We start from the raw sequence: 18,185 nt of genomic DNA on the forward strand, positions 1-18,185 counted from the left end.
CGACGAAATTTTGTGATAGCCCAATTTTTTCGACAAGATTAGACATGAGCATACAGAGGGTGATGTAAATGAAAATTTTCCTTTGTTTCTCGCGGATTGGCCAATTTTCAAGCAAGTCGTAGGTATGAAGAAGTCCAACCAAACGGAAACCGTGCACGCCACCACAAACGCTGCACCTAGTAGTTTAAATTTCAATTGCCACACAAAATTTGCTCCGCTATTTCGCTTGGCGGATGATTAGTGGGGAAATCTAAACGCAGATGAGCACTTGACGACTCACAGGAAAGTGTTCCACATTGGCTGCAGTCACGCGTCCAGCGTGCAAATTGCGCACCGTTTCGCCAAACACAGACAACGAAAGTCATTCCACTTAGCTTCGCTTCACGATTAGCACAATGATGGCTATAATCACGCCAATCAAGAAAAGGACAAATAAACACGTGAGGCTGAAATTGCAAGGCAGCATTGCAGCGAAAACCGCGCCAGGCTCTGGTTATGCAGCGTCGAAAGCGTTGTGGTGCGCGATAGCGCCTCGTACTCCCTCCCCATTCCTTCGACCAGCGCCCGCAAAGACGCCATTGCCGTTCATTGCCGTTTTCCACCAACAGAACACAACAGCACGGCGAAGTCGACGGTCTCCCGCACGCATGTTTAGAAGCCATAAGGCACGCGAGCGTTCTACTAGTCACGGGAAGTCCCGAGAGAACGAAGGAAATCGCCAATTTGCGAATCTGCGCTTTGCGTGCCGAGTGCCCTAATATAGCGAAACAAAATAGGCTTAAGTTCTTATTGTTGTTCTTGCTGCTATTCCCGGCGATAATGTGCAGAGCCAGCATACAAACTGACGCCGATTAGGAATAATAATAATAAGAGGAAAAACGCCCAATCGACCAAGTACACCGAATCGATTTGATCGATCAACGCCAATTCGACAATGTTGTTGGGGCACATAAAGACAAAAAAAGCGGTACTTGTTCCTCACCCATCGTCGATGGAATGGTGAGAAAACATGTATAAATACGTACAGTGAGGAAGATTTCGGGAGAATAGTTTTCCGTCGATCCATTAATATATTCTTTTGCTGTTCTGCCTTGATAAAAAGTTACTTAGAGCTCCCACTCGCGTGACGTTGGGCAGGTGTAAGGTAAAAACATTCTCCACAGCACGGAATGACGGCCATTCCTGCTACATGTGTTGGGCTCGTTCGATTACCGTTTAGTGGCGTTCGGGGCGGGACGTATGCCACACGTGCGAGCAATCATAACAATGCAGGCGGGCTTACGTGCCCGTGCCAGCTCTGGCTTCATAAAAAGTAAAATTGAATTCAAATTTGCAGCAGCCTCAAGAGTTTTGTTTTTATTTACACCGAGCGAGTAAATCTTAGCAGAACTGCCTGAGACTGGACAGACTTGTCTTTACTCCTTTCCTTATTTAGGTTTCATTCTTTTTTTTCCCCTGGCGTGCTGCGTTTATAAACAACAACAAACAATAGTGAGCAAAGCAGTGGGATGCGTCGGGCACGCTATCTGCTCTTCTTGCTTGTTCGCCGAATCGAGTTTTTATCGGCATTCTGGGGAATGTTAAACGCCTGGTCTCCGCCTGCCGATATTTTTTTTTATCGATTGGAGCTCAGTTTTGATTGACAGAAGAAAATTGCATGTTGGTGAAACCAGGTGGAAACAATTTTGGGTACTTTGTTAAAAACTGCTTAGACTAAACAGCGAAGAGTTTCATCCTGATATACTAGAGGAACACCTGGCGCTAGTGTCTACGTTCTTGAGCGCTTCAACGAGCGTGGCATCGTTATAGCGCTTGGATGTGATCCAGCAATACTTGGCATGACTCACGAACAAACTGAAAAGTTGCTTTCGGCGGCAAAAATTAAAAAAAAAAAGCTTTGGACACTTAAGGTTTGAAAGGACGCCTAACAATTATCGGCCTTATTTACTGCCGCATCATGTCTGCGTCTTTTTCTTCCCACTGCTTTCTTCGTATTTCGGCGCCATTTTTTTTTTCGACAGGCGACTGCCAGCACTTCAAGCGACAGCTTCTCCATAATCAAGGGTCTCCCTGTGGATCGCGTGCACCTGTGCTACTCACGTGCCGTCACGCTCACCTGTCACGCCGTGAGAATCGGTCTTGCCTAAACGCGCCTTGGATGCTCGCTCGTTTGCCGTGGGCAAAAAGTATGGTTGCCGAAGCACACACACTTCGTGGCGGCGAGCGTTAATCAAGAGCGCCCGAATCACCCGATACAGTTGACCTTCGTTATAACGAACACTGATATAGCGAGTGGTCGGCTATGTCGGCTTTGGTTGGTCACGCTTTATTTCAGTGGCACTTATTCTTTTATAAAAAAAAACTGAAACCGTGATACCCGCGCACGATATTGGATACAACGAAGAAATATTTGACCAGGGGTCATACATAGAAGCTACTTGAAAAATAAAAAAAGAAAAAAAACCTTCGTCAGACACTGCAGAAGTATAAAGACCCTTTTGTCCGTGGACACTGTGGAAAACTTCATCCTGCTCAGCGCTGTGAGATAGCCAATAGACGAAACTAACATCCTTCATCGAATAAATAAAGACGCAGGCCTGTTTTGTCAAGTCAACTTTGTTCTGGTGTGTATTCACGTACTCGTGTTCCGTTTCATTGATGTTGAACTGCAACAAGGAGAACGGGGAGGGTTATGTTGTTTACGTGGATTCGAAGCCTTAAAATGCATTCTTATGGCAAGCATTTTTGCGCGAGCCAGATTTTCGATGTTTAGCGCTAATTTTTTACTTCTATTCTTACAACCAATATTGAATATACCGAACTAATTTGCTGTCCCGATACTACTTTTTTATAACGAGGTTTGACTGTACTGCGAAAAGGCAGTGCAGCCGCATCATCAGAAGTGGGGTGTGGTGCCGCCATAACGGTACCGTATCGTGGCCGCGCTTGGATTAAGCAGTGCACTCGGAAGAAGTCATCAATTAGTGCGAAGGGGCCCCGCACGCACACGCCGCCGTTCTCGACACCAGGCGGACCACAGACAGGCAACGAATCGATGCTGCTCCCCAAGCACTCCCGTGGAATTGAAATGTTAAACTTGTGTAAACAGCGCACTGCCGGAACCAAGGAAATCCAACCGGACGAAGCGCTGACTAACAACCAATATTCCCCTTCAGCGTTCCTTCATAAGCCGTCCGCTGAAATAACGCACTGGGGTGGTATTCAGCGCTTCGTCCGGTTGGATTTCCTTCGCCCCGGCCGTTCACTGTTTACACAGGTTTGAATAATCTTCCAACTAACCGAAATTTCCGCATTGCAGTCGAACACGGATATACGGAACTTCAAGGGGATCGGAGAAGAGTGCGATATATCGATCATTCGAAATATAAATTATGCCCATCTGAAGCTTATCTGGAAACTCCGCACATCACTGAGTTTCTTAAAGTGGCGAGAAGTGATAGCTTACCCATTTGTTCCTCACAGCACGGTAAATTTGAAGCCCAGCGCAACTACCGATCTTTCTTTTCACGTAGCCCAGCGCTTTTATTTACCACGAAAAAAGTCTGTAATATTCGCTTGCTTCTTCCTCCCAGTCATAAAGTTCACCAGACTGTCTTCAAGCTTACTAACGCCGTCCAAATGAGAAAATCCGCCGTTGTACACTGCGCCACAACAGTGTAGAATCTGAACACTGATGCAAGGTCGGCTGCAGTTGGAGGTTGGGAACGTTGCCTAGGTCGCTAGTACGGTTCGCTTCGACATCGGTGATGTCCGCCACAGCCTGCAAATCGCCGTCAGCAACTACGAGGTCGTGCGCCGTTGTGTCATTCGGAATGGCGTTGGGGAACACTGACAGCTCTCTAAATTCACTCTCGAGGCACTCGGCTCCGTCATCTTCGGTATCGGAACACCTTTTGTCTGTAGCCCCGCAACAAACAAGCTTTTGCGCACGACACACACCGTAACGGCCGGGCCGTGGCGCTGCCTTCGCCTTTACACCAGTGTTGATGCGCAGTATCGCGCTAAAAATACAGCGAGAAATGCAGGCGACTTCGTTTCACCGGACTGAATCCGTCTAATGTTTGCTTTCGTCGCTAAGTGGAAGTTCTCCTGTTTTTTCCTCACTAGGGCTTTGAAACGCGTGCCGCGCACAAAACAAACACGCACCACTCCACGTAGGACCTCCTCCTTGAGCCACCACTGATAACTGCGCAAGCACGCAGAAAAAAAAAAAAGAAGCCAGAAGCCGAGCGATTCCAGGTCGGTTTGCCCTCATTCTTATTGCCTTTCACATCCGATCCCAGTACAGTAGCGCTATAACTTTTTCAAGGGATTTCCAAGGGGATGTTGCCACTGTTCGATTTAGGCAATATATCAATATATCCGCGTTCGATATATCCATGTTCGACTGTATTAAAATTTTGTGCCCCGCTGTACATTGTCTCAAATGCCGCATATCGAAACAAGCCCCTCCTCTCCTGCCCTTCAATCTTGGCTACATTGAAGGCACTAAGCACTACAGTGTGCTTAATTCTTTAATGAATGCAGCCGTGAAGGGCGGGAGACAAACATGAATCGCTTTATGCATTTTATTTACCACGATGGAAGGGTATTCACTGCGACGCTTCAATATGCCAGGGCTTACTTGCTTTCCAAAAGGAGGAGGCAGCTGCAAGCAGGCGGGGAAGCGAACCAACCATTTGTTGACTCAGCGTCATCGAGAAAAACTTCCATAACTGCGAACGCCCTCATACACGCCCACACACTTATTTCTGTCGGTGGATTAGAAGCAACGTCTCTCTGCTGGCAACTCTGTCAGGGCAGGCTCACAAACTGCGCAGTCAACACTCTGTACTATACTGACGTGCAGGGTTTTTCAGGTAGTCATCGAGCCTGAAAATTAACGCGAACTTTTTAGCAATGCAAAAAATGATTCTAGTGTGCACAAAAAACTGTTTCTATTTTTCAGCAAATGCAGCAGGTGAAAAAATTCATAAATATATGAACTAGAATGAATTATCGCACACGAGCACTTTAATGGCAAATTCCTGATCTTCTGAACAGTCATCTTGTACTCTTTGACATCATTGAACAATTACTTCTTCGGTAGCCGCTTTTAGGCGGGGAAGAAAAATGTAGTTTCTACATGAAGTGTAACATTTGTTGCATATTCGTGTTATTTTGTGTATATCTTTACGCCATTTTTCGTTTCCTTTGCAAAAGCGAAGTGATTAAATGGCAATGTTTTTACTTTTATTTTATATTATTAATTACTATTTTTTTACGCAAAAAACGTGCATCTATGTTCAGTTATAAATCTTTGTCGTATGTACTATATTCATTGTTTTTATCACACTAATGGTGTGTATGTATATTCCTATTTATTTGTGTATGTATTAAGGCATGTATAGTTGCTTCTTGTTCGGTCGCTTGTGCTGTCTGGTGCTACGGTCCTAGTCAGGCGGCTATTACGGTGGCCTTTTGCTTCAGCACCGTGGTCAAATTAATAAAGAAGAAATTATGTTATTTCGATACGCTTTAAGGGACTCGAAGTGGAAGCATATGAAAGAGTACTCCAGACATGGTCGACATTGAAAAGGGAAGGAAAGGCCATGCGGTGCTGCATAACGGTAGCAGATGGATGAAAAGATGGAATAGATAAAAACGCTTACTTCGCCTCTCATATAAGCGCCACGCCGCAAACCCAGAATTTATTTTACTTTCGTTTTGGGATATACTACTTTTTCCCTTAAAACCTCATTTCACTGTACGCACCGTACGCCTGTGCGCAACTGCCTTGAAAGCGCATGTGCAGTGAATAGTATGTGCACTGGGTGGGAACCCGTGTTTGCACATAGAGGCCGAGCTACGGGGCCAGATTTCACCGGCAATTCCGACGACCAGATAGATGCCAGATTGTGGCCACCACAATCATTCTAAAGCATCAGTGAAACTTAAGCGCAAACAGACACAGGGACGAGAAAGGAAAACGACACCAGCGCTTAAGTTTCACGGATTAAGTTTCACTGATTAAGTTTTGCGCTTAAGTTTCACTGATGGATGTTCACCAACTAGCTCGTCTCTCCATTTTGATTCCAAAGCATCGTGCTTTCCACATTTCTGAAACAACATGAGCTAAGAGTTCAAGGCTATTTCGGCACGTTGTCTAACTTTTTCAAGACGTCTCTCAGAATATTTTCCCCAACGGTACAACGTCATAATCACACGACTGGCACTGCTTTAGTTTCAAGCTTCCGCCTCTTTTGCGGTCATATTTTTGCTAGGGGCTATGCGTGAAGGCTATGCACCGAGGTAGCTGGGTCATGTACCAAGCTGGCGGCGAGTCAAGACGCAGAGAATGGTCATCGTGTCCGGTGCTGCATAAGGAAAAGAGAGAGAGAAAGACAAGAAGCGGAGCCTGATCGGCTATGGCGAGCTCCAGTCTGCCAAGACTTCTGTGGTTCCCACAAATACACCAGCATAAAAAAGTCTGCTTCCCGGTAACAACATTTAGTGGCCTGTGGGTGAAGCTAAAAATCGTAGTTTAGCGCCTCTACGGGGCAGATTGAACGAGCAATGACTGTAGACCTGCTGTGACACAGCATTTGGGTTCTAGCCTGCGCTGCACGCCAAAAAGAGCGTGTCGCAATCACTTAAGGTTCATCATCGTTACAAAAATTTCAAAAAGCCCTAGCTCATCTAATACCTCCCACATTTTCATGCAGTTTGCGATAAATTCGTCGGCTAGATAAAACAAATGTGGCAAAAAGCTCCGCTCATGGCCCTGTTCCTTTTTTTTTTTTTTTTTTTACACGCTGCAGTAGTTCGGGGCATGTGAGCAGTATGTGTGGTTTGCTGGTTTAGAGGTCATTTAGTATTCACTATGAGGCGCACCTCACCGTACTGGAGGGCTGCAGAATAATTTTCACCACCTGGTGATCTTTAAGGTGCGCCGAAATCTCGACACACGGGCGTTTTTACTTTTCGCCTCTATTTGAAAAGCCGCCACCGAGGCCGAGATCGAATCTCCGTCCTTGGGCTCAGCGGTACAACGCCTTAGCCACTAAGCCACCGAGGCGGGTTATAGGAGTCTCACCCTTTCGATTAAATGCATTAAGCCAGACTATGGCCGAGGGAGCACTTTCTTACACGGAAGCTCCCACTGATCCCCCCAAAACAAAATAAAAATGTTACCAATAACAAATGCGGAAACAAGCAGGCCTGAACCAAATTGGGCAAACACCGATATCAATGCTACGCGAGCTTACTTCTCTTCAGAAGACAAAGCAAAACGGTCAGTTTTATCAGGCATGCCGTGAGCGGGAAACGTGGGTAAAGTAAAGAGGAACGTAGCGAAGAACACAAAATAAGCGCAAGACCGTCTCTCGGTACGAGAGACCGGCCGAAGGTTATCGAAAGAGCCGGCATTCTTGAAACGTGCGGCCAGGAGTTTGTTCGAATAAAAAAAAAAACGAAAGAAAAACTGAAGGACGGAAAGGAAAAAAAGGGGAAAATAGGGGAAAGAAGGAGCCAGTCCAAGAGCAACATAATGTGGGAACTGCGAACTTGTTTGAGAACCGGTGCTCCAAAAGCCACGGTGGCACCGTCCGTCCCTCTTCACTCTTTTCCTTCGTCCGTCCTCGGATCCCGACCGAAAATCGAAAGGAAGAAAAAACTGGCTCGCCGACCCTTTTAGGAAAACCGTTAGCTCAAAACCGACCCATCTCTGCCGCTTTGTTCCGTTACTTCTTTACTCTACAAACAGACGCCAAGAAACGCATCGAACCGTTTTCACTCGAGGCTTTCAAGGAGTTGAGGAGCGCATCAGTGGAGAGTCAAGAAAGACGGAAATGAAACGAAGAAAAGCAGCGCAGCGACGATACAGTAAAAAGGGAGGAGCAGCGAAGATAGACGACACACGAAAATGCTGGCACGGTGACGACTGGGACGAGAAGAGACGCCCATTGAGTGGGGAGCCATCAAAAGACGCTGACCGCTTTGTCGGTTGGGAGAGCTTGTCATCGTCCCTTCGTTATTTCTGCCGCAAAGCGTCGCGCTATGAGCTCTTTCAAAGTGCAAGTCGGGAGAAGTATAATAACAACGGCGAGAGTTGTTTTCGGCGGGAGAACGAAAAAAAGAGAACGAAGTAAGATGGTGGATGACGAATCAAGTCGGACAGGAATCAAAGCGAAGGTCCAAAGCCGCTGTTATTAGTTTCTTCTAAGCCTGCTTTACGCTTTCGTCTCCTGCGCTCCTTGGTTCATTCCTTCTTACAGTCCTGTTTATGATGAGCACTACAAACGCGGAGTCCTCGGGGTCTTTTACGAGCGATAACAAACCTCAATGATGAGACAAAATGGAAATATGAACTCTTTGCCGGGAGATGAGTCATTAGTAAAGTTGTTATCGGTGCATAGAGGTGTTTGCAGAAGTCACGTGTTTCCGAGTTACAAGTGGAATGAATCTGGATACACTGTGCTTTTTTCTGAAACCCGGAATGGAATAGGGGTTGAATGGTCGCAATCGTACGACGAAAGCAGCGGGAAGGGAATTCCAACTTTTAAATCCGAAATGGGGCTTGGGAGAAATAGACGTTCGCTGTATGCCAGTTTTCAGGCACGCCGCGCAAGATTCTGCCACTCGTCCAACTAAACTGTGCATAAGGCAGTTCTGCAGACAAGAACTTGGCTCGACAGATGGTCTGGCGGCCTTCCACATACCATAACAAGGTCCGCTTGTGGATGGGCTCTGTCTTTTAAAGACGATAGTCCTAATTGGGCTACTTAAACGCAGAAAAGTTGGTCTGTCTGTAGGGCTGTGCTAAATACTGCACGGGTCGCCTAAAAATAACAGTAGTTTCAAAGATTGTAATCGAAAACATACTATAAGGTCTCTCAAGCAGGCAACCATGCACACTACATGCATCACTTCACAACTCTATCACACCACTCACTACAGTTCTGCACAGTTCACTAGTGGGCCCGCTACTATAACCACTGTTACACTGAGACATCACAGTAGATCACAACCTCGACAGTCCACGACAAAACTTCAGCATGAATACAACAATCAATAGGGTAGAATAGACAATCTTAGTTGCTTGTTTACCACACGGATAAACCGAGTGGACCACCGCTGAAGGAACTGCTCTTCCCCCAGTGCGGCGAGCTCAGCCTCCGCATGATCGAATAGACGAGAGCGCATTTTTCTTAGCATGGGAAACATGAACTTTCACGTCGAAGTCCGGTGTCAATGTTCAACATTGTTGAACAAGAACAAGACATTACGCAAATATAAGTCAGAAAATCAATAAAAAATATTTTCAATTCTCCTTTATTAAAAAAATTCATCGGTGCTTGGTTGGTCGCGATAGTAAATGAAATACCACATCAACTGCAGAAAATCTCCGCCTGCTGTTGCCCGCCCTACTATAGATCCTGCCGGCATTAAGAAATCAAACGGCAACAGCAACAAAAGGTTCCACTAGATAGGTTCAACGTTCCGCTTGGAAAGCTCGTAGAGTGGGCAACCTAATTCTATAAACGTTTATGTAGGGTGCCTCGATTCACGCCCGTCTCCGCCGAACAGCAGCGCTGGCATGGAAACACCCGAGTGGAACGCGGTAAATTTAAATTGACTTGATCAAACCTCTAGCGTGTTTTCTTTGGAGGAACGACACGGGAGAGGAACAGCGTAAGAGGTGAGCGTGAAAGAGAAGGGAGGCATTTGCTTGGCAGGGGTGCAGTCGACTATCGTCTTTCGTCGACATTTGCAACGAAAGGAGCAGATACGCGGCCATTTTTTTATGTTTTTTTTTTCTAGGAGGGTGGAGTATCGGCAGAACCTACGGTCGTCCGCTCTGGAGGTTTACCTGTTTTTGTAGCCATGGTTGTACTACCGCACGCTTCTTTCTGGGCCAGGAAGAATGTTATCCAGCATCGCTCAGCGCGAGAACAGCAGCTGCTTCCGAATTGAGTACTTGTTGAAAAAAATATCTAGAGGCGCAGAGAATTGAGTTCCGAGAACAATAGACTACAGCTGTATTACTATTTGCGGGCAACGCTTGGTGCGCTGAACCATTGCAATATTAGATTACCGCGTATTGGAGAGAACTTCTTTATTTCTACTTTGAAATACATGAAAAGGGAGATCTCTATAGAGCATGTGCTCTGAGTTTGCGAGCTCTATAGAGCATTAGAACTCAGGTTGCGGCGCGGATACGATAGTAATTTAGATGTTGACTAGGTAAGCAATTTCTGGGCATGGCTTCCGTAATAGTCTTAAACACGGGAACAAAAACAAGCTTGAGTAACGTGTCGTCGAAAACGGAAGTAAATTCCTGCAACGTTCAGTATTATCACCCCATGAAATTATTTTGAAAAATTAATTTTGCCCGTTTGCGATGGCTTCCCGAACGTCAGCTAAAGATCTCTACAAAGCGGAAACAGGTGCGATGAGGAGAACGATCAACAGAGGCTATTCTTCAGTTTTATACAAAACAGAGTGCAATTTCATTCGAAGCTGGAACACAGCCGCGTGTTCCACCTCAGATTTCTGCTAAAAATGTTTCTTAAAGTACCTCACCACTCCCCGCCCCACCATCATGTTTTCTTGAAAGAAAAAAAGATAGATGGCTGCGGCGAGAGGGAGAAAAGTGAAATAGAGGGTGAGCGTTGCGAACTAAAACGCACGCGCTTTTCAACGTTGCTTTAAGTAAACGTAGAGGAGCATCTGGTTCAGACAGTACGTGCAGCTACAACCTACAAATACAACCTACACTTTTTTCATTTGCGACATTTTAGGGGCAGCGGTTTTCGAATGGTGATATTAAAAAAAAAAAAAAACAAGTGCCGGTTAGCTCTTGGTGTTGCAAATAGCTGCACGGGGGTCTCCCTTCCCTAGGCTTCGATATTCTTTCTTGTGTAGTTTTTTTTTTGTTTCGTTTTGTTAGTTTTGTGCAACCTTGCTACTGTCATCGCTACAAACTTACAGAAAAAGAAGGAGGGAGGTAGGGAGAGGGAGAGATCCTTCTAACTCAGCTCGCTCATACACTTTGGAAATGGAAGTTGCAGAGAAACTCAATCCATGGCGCAAAAGCTTATAGTCGCGCACAGCTACAGACATAGCGGAATCGAAATTCTGGAAGCAAAAAAGGGGAAAAGGCCACATTATCGCTGCCCTTTCAATTGCGTAGCTGCCGTAGACACCACCCCCACGTCTAACAGCGTCGCCTTCAGGGTGTGGATGCCTTTGTATACAGTTTGGTATGTCCGTTTTCGTCGCGCTCCAGCACACGAACACGTTTGAGGGGCAAATAAAAAATCGAAATAGAAAGGCCGCGACGAAAGGTTTGGCGGGTGCGAGAGCGGTTTGGGGCCGTTCCTGCGCGCGGCAGCCGCAGGAGTGGGTTGTGCGTGTGTCGGTGGAGCAGTTGGCTCAGAAACTTGCAATCGGCCTCGCTCGTTGCGCGACATGGGCAACCTCTGTCTGTGACAGCTCTCATAATAACCTGGACCCGTGTTTACCCTTCCTCCTCCTTGGCCTCTCCATCCTCCATCTTTCCTGGTTCTCTTCCTCTCTCTCAGCCCTTCCTGCGGCAGCAGGTCCCTTTGTATTCTTTTTTTTTCCCCCTTCGTTCTTTGAATGAGCCACCGCAGCCCACGAAATTGCTCCATCCAATGGAAACCGTGTCGCAGGCCGGTCGCGTCCGCTTGCGAAAGCCCCCGGTGCCGCTGTGCGCGGAATAGCGCTCACTATATAGACCCCGAGCTTTTGGTCTCTCGTAGCTCTTCGGGGAGACCCCCCGTCAACCCATACGGCCGAAAGGCAGCCCGCACTGAGTGCTGGGCGGAACAACTTCAATTCCCCGGCTTTGAGCGGGAAACCCGGTTCGGTAAACACGCCCGCAACAGTTTGTTCCTCACCCCTTTGTTGTTATTCGACGGCTGAAAGCTTTTTGGTTATTTTGCTGTCCATTTTCTCTTCGCGATAATTTTTTTTCGCTATTTTGTCTAATTCAACGAAAAAAAAAAAAAGAACAGCCAGGATGAGGTCGAGGCCTGATGAGCTTTTCGAATAGCCGGGCCTCTTTGATCTCCTGCTGTACCATCTATTATCTGGTAGCAAAACGACGTCGTCCCTTGTCACTCTCAGAGACGTTTTTAATGCGTAAGCATTCTCAGGCTACACGCCACCAAAATCTCCACGTCTGTCCGTAATGCATGAAACAGCTCGTTCCACATATACACTTGGGGCGTATTGATTACAAGGGCATTCAATAATTTTATACCTAATAAAAAGCATTGAATAGAAAAAATAGAATTAATAGTAAGTCCTTTAAAAAGGCCCTAGAACTTAGTACCTGCGAAGCAAAACATTGTAGAGATGTATGTGCGGAGATATGTGGCCTTGGAGAGACTGCTCTAACACAATCTCACAAATCGCACTAGCGAACCTATTTTTAGCAGCGCAGCTGTTGTAGCTGGTAGTAAAATGTCGCGCATAACGCGCGAAGCGTAAAAAAATCACGCCATATCCACGGAATGAATGATGATAAGTGGGGCGAAGCTCGAGAGGGGGAGATCATCGGTAACCGTAACTCTCCCGTGAAAGTTCGCCCATTACATCATTAAGAAAGACGTAAGACTGTGTGCGTTCATTGTACAAATCAACTTTTATTTTCGGATTCAATGCTCCCAGGCCCAGAGCTGGTGAAAGACCCCGCGCCATCGAGGACTACCCCGCACCTCCACCACAATTTGTCACGTAGGATGGGACACAACGGTAAAGAAAGAACTTTTATTTAGGGCGAACTTGTGCCCGAACAAGACGAGAGGAAACGAGCAAAGGTCCTTGCGTCTCGTTCGATCTCCGAGAACGACTGCCCGCGTTCGTGGCGTGATCTCTTGCGTGATCTCCCCCTCGCAGTGCACGTGCGCTCGCGCCTCCGTTGGCGAACACAGACAAGCTCGCGCTCCCGGTGCCGAGTTTGCGCTGCCGGTTGCAGCCGGTTCTTGCGCGTGCAACGCGGCCCACTTTGCGACATCTCCGAAAGCATGCGGCGGTCACGTACCACGAGACACAAGGGATGGACAGACCCATGGCTTTAGGAGCTTCGCCCCTAAAAATACCGATAAAATGTCCAGAGCTCGTGAGCGCGTGCCTCGCGGCGACGGCCGAACGTCCCCGGCAGACGCAGTGGCATTTTTTTTTTGCTAAAGCAAAAATAAAAAATAATAACTGGCGAAAACCCCGAGGAGCGCCTCGCGTTTCCTAGCGACCAGCAACGCCACAGCTGGAGCAACACCTGCTCCGCAGAACCTCCACGCGACTTCAGGAACGCCGCGCGGGCGTCGTGCACGTACGCGACGCCGCTGCGCCCCAGCTCTTGTCAAGCGCTACCGCGCATGTAATGCTTGCCATGAGCAACACGGCGACATCGAAGCATATGGCGATATCTTACTAGCACAGTGCAAAGCGTCGACGGAACATGTAAATAAACAATTCTATACTTGTACAAATGCGTGGTGATGTGTCCTTCAGTGCTCACGTAGAAAGAAATCCTGCAGCTTCGCTATCGTTCAAGCCTTGCGCGACTTAGTGCAAGCTTCGCCAGCTTTTTTTGTAGCCTGTGTATTTATTCAGGTATTGGCAGCTATTAAATATTAAATTTCATATATTAGCATTGCTGTAAGTTATTGGATATTATATTGATTTATCAATATAAATACAATGACGGTTACTTAATTAAACGGTTCCCTTAACATTCTCATTCAATCTTAGTACAGGTCTTTTTTTTTCGCTGTTGCGTACTTGCCCGACTTAATTCTCGCATGTGAAGTTTATTACACATTACTAAAATAAAAGCCGCACCCCCGATCTTTGGTGGGAAGGAAGGAAGGAAGAAAGACTTTGTTGAATGCCTGCAACAGACACAGTGTGTACACTGCGCCCGGACGTAGCCACTCGTCGATCCCGGCGTCACCCCTACTCGGACCACCCCTTCGCTACTCCCTACGGGGAGTGGCTTTCGCTCCGGTGCTGTTTTTCGAGGGCCGCCAGGACCTGCTGGACGGCTGATAGTTGGGTGTCCTTGTCACAACTGCGCACTGCTTCTTGGATCCACGGCGGTAGGTCTGTCCTGGTTGCCGCCTCGTTAGGTCGCACTTCACATTCCCAGAGTAAGTGGGCGGTCGAGGCCCTAGCATTGTTACATAACACGCACGTGTCGTCCGTATAGAGTTCGGGCTGTATGGGCTTCATGACGACCGGGGTCATCAGTGAATTCGTCTGCAGCTGTCTGAACGTGGACGCTTCCTCCCTGGATAGCTCGGGGTGAGGTGGTGCCAGCACCCTCCTACAATTTCTATAATATTTGGTGATACCCTGAAAGGTATTGTACCTGTCCTTCGTCTCGGTCCACCACTCTGCAGACGATTCAACTGCTGCCACGCGGCCAGCTAATCCTCGCGCGACTGCGTTTGCCGTCTCGTTGTGGTTGGTGGCGAGTTCCGATACCTCGTTCCCCGCATGGGCGGGAAATTACTTGATTGTCACCTTGCGTCCGTCGATATTTACCCGCTCACCCGCACCGCTTCACGGAACAGCCAACCCTTGAAACTGCGCACTGCACTCTTTGAGTCGCTAAGCACCGTCGTCGTCTCTGGGTCCGCGATGGCCAGGGCGATGGCCAGCTCTTCTGCTCGCTGCGCGTCTCTCGTGACGATGCTCGCGGCGTTCACCGTGACTCCCGTCTTCCCATCTATCACTACCGCCGCGAAGCACCGGCGGTCGCCGTACTCTGCGGCGTCGACGAATCTGGTGCCCGAAACGTTCAGTTGATGTTCCAACACAGCCTTCGCTCTGGCCGCTCTCCTGTCCGCGTTGTGGGTCGGATCCATGTTCTTTGATAACGGGTACACTCGGGCGGCGTTCCGGACTGCCGCCCGGTACTTCGCGCTCTTCCTGCTTGCCGAGGCTCTGAGGGTCGGCCACCGTCTCCATTCCGAGACGGGCGAGAATGGTCCTCCCCGTTCGCGAACCCTTGAGCCGCTCTATTTGGCCGACCTGCTGGGCTTCCATGATCTCCTCCAGCGTATTATGTATTCCCAGCTGGAAGAGCTTCTCCGTGCACGCGCTGTCGAGCACGCCTATGGCTGCCTTGTACGCCTTCCTCATGGCCGCGTTCAGGTGGTTGCGCTCCTGAAGCAACCAGTTGTGGAAGGACGCCGCGTAGGCGACGTGGCTTATCGCGAAGGACTGGATAAGTCTGAGCAGGCTGTCCTCCCTCATCCCGGATCTTCTGTTCGCCACTCGCCTGATCAGCTGCGTTGCGGCCGCTACCTTGCTTACCAGTCGGGTGACCGTGTCGTTGTTCCGGCGGGTGCGCTCGATCAGGAACCCCAGCACCTTGATCTTGGCTACCTTCGGGATCGCCTGCCCGTTGATCGTGCGCAGGCTGATGTCGCTCTGCTGCTTGGGTCTGGATTTCGGCGGGATTACCAGTAACTCCGACTTGTTCGGGGAACAGATAAGGCCCGTGCCCCTCAACTGGTCTTCTATGGCATCCACCGCCTGTTGCAGGGAAGAGTCAACGTGTCCGTCGCATCCGCCCGGCACCCACAGCGTGATGTCGTCCGCGCATATGGTGTGACGGACCTCGGGTATGGCTTCCAAGCGCCTCGCGACTCCGATCATAACAAGGTTGAATAGCAGCGGCGATATTACCGAGCCCTGGGGTGTGCCCACGCTTCCTATCTTCCGCTCGTCCAGAGAGTGGTCTCCCGCTTGAATCTTGGCCGTGCGTCCAGAAAGGAAGTCGCGCACGTAGTTGTACGTGCGCTCCCCCACACGCAGGGAGGTGACTTGGGACAGGATGGCCGAGTGCTTCACTTTGTCGAAAGCACTCTGCAGGTTCAGTCACACTATCGCCAGGTTGTCTTTCGTTGCGTTGTCTATAACCTCTGCCTTGATCTGCAACATGGCGTCTTGGGTGCTCAGTTTGCTCCTGAAGCCGATCATCGAGTGGGGGTACAGATCGTTCTTCTCTAGGTACGCCTGCCACCTGTTCATGAGGACGTGTTCCAGCACCTTCCACACGCAGGACGTCAGAGAGATCGGGTGCAGATTCTAGATACCCGGGGGCTTGCCCGGCTTGGGTATCAAGATCGTCTTCGCCGTCTTCCAGCACTTAGGTAGATTGCCCTCCTTCCAGCACCTGTTGAACAGGGCCCTCAGGCTGGCGAGCGACGGCTCGTTCAGATGCTTGAGTACCTTGTTCGAAACGCGATCAGGGCCCGCTGCCGACCGGCGGTTCAGCTCCTGGACCGCGGTGCGAACCTCCCAGAGTTCGATGTCCCTGTCCAGCTCCTCGTTGGCCGGACCCTCGTAGTCGGGGTGGCTCTCGTCCGGGATGTCGGGTGGGTACTTGTCGCCGATTCGTTTGAGCGTCTCTTCCTGGCCGAGCTCTCTGATCGACTTGTTCAGGATCTTACTGAGGTTGTCGCGCTGGTGGGACTTAGTCTTGGTCTCGTCCAGCAGGTGGCGTAGTAACGACCACGTCCTCCCCACGTGGAGTTGACCGTCCGCCGCACTGCCAACCTCCGCCTATTGCTCTCGGCAGAGCGCGGTGCAGTGTTTTTGAATGGCCCGATTGAGATCTGCGACTTTCTGCCGTAGCTTCCTGTTGTGCCGCTGCTGCTTCCATCTCTTGTGGATGGAACGCTTCGCCTCGAGCATGTGAGCCAGTCTGCTGTCTATCGCTTCGATCTTGGGTTCCGTCTCTATCTCCATGGTGGCTGCTCCCGCGCATTCCACGATCTTGGTCGTCCAAGTCTCTACGTCTTGGATATCCTCCTCGTCCTCCGGTAACAGGGTGCGATACAAGTCCCAGTTCGTGATCTTGTGGACTCGTTTCTCGAACGGCTTTTCGTTCACGGGGACCCGAATTTCTAAGATGTAATGGTCGCTGCCCAAGTTAAGACCCGTGTTGGTCCACGTCGGGAGCTTCCCACGCGTTCTGACGAACGTTAGATCCGGAGTGGTATCTCGATCGTTCTTGGAGCCGGTGCGCGTGTGGTGCGAGGGGTCCGTGATCAAGGTCAGATTCTCTTCCTGGGTGGCTTCCAGGAGGTCCTTTCCCTTGGCGAAATTCTTGGCGTACCCCCACCTCTTGTGGTGAGCGTTGAAATCGCCGCACACCACTAGTCCCGCGTTATTACCTGCCGTCTTGCCGATCTTGCGCATGAGCGTCTTGAAACGCTGCCTGGGGTAGCTCGGCCTGCTGTAGATGTTGGCCACGTAAACGCTTTGCTTTCTTTTCTTGCCTATCACTAGTTCCGTGATGGTGTGCTCGGCCACGGACTTCTTTAGGCCTTCTCTCTCTTCGTGACATATTCCCTTCCTTACGAAGGTGCAGATCCCCCTGCCCGTGCCGTTGGGTGCTTTGCTTGGGGGGCTGGCGTGCGCTTTGTAACCTGGCAAACGAGCGTTCTCGCTCAGCGTTTCCTGTAGGACGATGACGTCCGGCTTCCTATTTGACTTGTCGGCGAGGACTTGGAGTACGGCCTTTTTGCTGTCGTAACCTCGACAGTTCCGTTGCCAGATGACAAGGGACTTGTCGTTTACTGCGGCTGCTGCGGTCCCGTCCATTGTGGTACGATCCGACTAAACTCTTCTCTCAAATGTTGTATGGCAGCGGTTAGTTGTTGCTGCATGCTCTTTTCCTGTTGTATGGCTGGCATGACGTTCTGCTGTATAGATGCCTCCACACTGTTGAATGATGGTTGCCATGTCTCTGCGGATCTCGTCCCCTTACAAGCAGCTTGATTCGACGTTGTCACAGGGTTTGTAGTGGTGCAATGCGGTAGTGCTACGCTTTAGTTTTGTCACCAACATTTTGTTATAAGGCGATAGCCCTATATCTATAGTTCATACCACAAGCTGCATGCAGCACTGTGGAGGCTACATTGTTGTTAATAGAGCGTCCACTGAGGGCGCCTAACTCACCGCGAAGAGGGTTTTAAAAGGACCTTTCAGTCTCCCCACTCGGCAGGAGCACCCGCAAAGCCCCGGCGCCTATTCTAGCTTTCCTTCGCGGTGAGTTAGGCCCCCTCAGTGGGCCCTTTATTACCAACAATGCAGCTTCCACAGTACTGCATGCAGCTTGTGGAATGAACTATACGTTT

At 49.2% G+C, this 18,185-nt stretch overlaps 1 protein-coding gene across 1 annotated transcript in view; it reads right to left on the reverse strand.

Annotated features, from left to right (window-relative positions):
* Positions 1 to 17,649, reverse strand: part of LOC144146314 (uncharacterized) — a 168,370-nt gene extending 150,721 nt beyond the window's left edge. The window contains exons 1-4 of the mRNA XM_077678272.1: positions 16,673 to 17,649; positions 16,217 to 16,561; positions 15,967 to 16,063; positions 15,352 to 15,906 (exon numbers count right to left, since the gene is read on the reverse strand). Of these exons, the coding sequence (XP_077534398.1) occupies positions 15,352 to 15,906; positions 15,967 to 16,063; positions 16,217 to 16,561; positions 16,673 to 17,649 (1,974 nt within the window). The remainder of the gene's footprint in view (positions 1 to 15,351; positions 15,907 to 15,966; positions 16,064 to 16,216; positions 16,562 to 16,672) is intronic.
* Positions 17,650 to 18,185: the final 536 nt, after the last annotated feature.

Source organism: Haemaphysalis longicornis, unplaced genomic scaffold (assembly GCF_048455015.1).
Source record: "Haemaphysalis longicornis isolate Haplotype H1 unplaced genomic scaffold, Haemaphysalis longicornis Haplotype H1 scaffold_7, whole genome shotgun sequence".
In the NCBI taxonomy this organism is placed as follows: Eukaryota; Metazoa; Arthropoda; class Arachnida; order Ixodida; family Ixodidae; genus Haemaphysalis; species Haemaphysalis longicornis.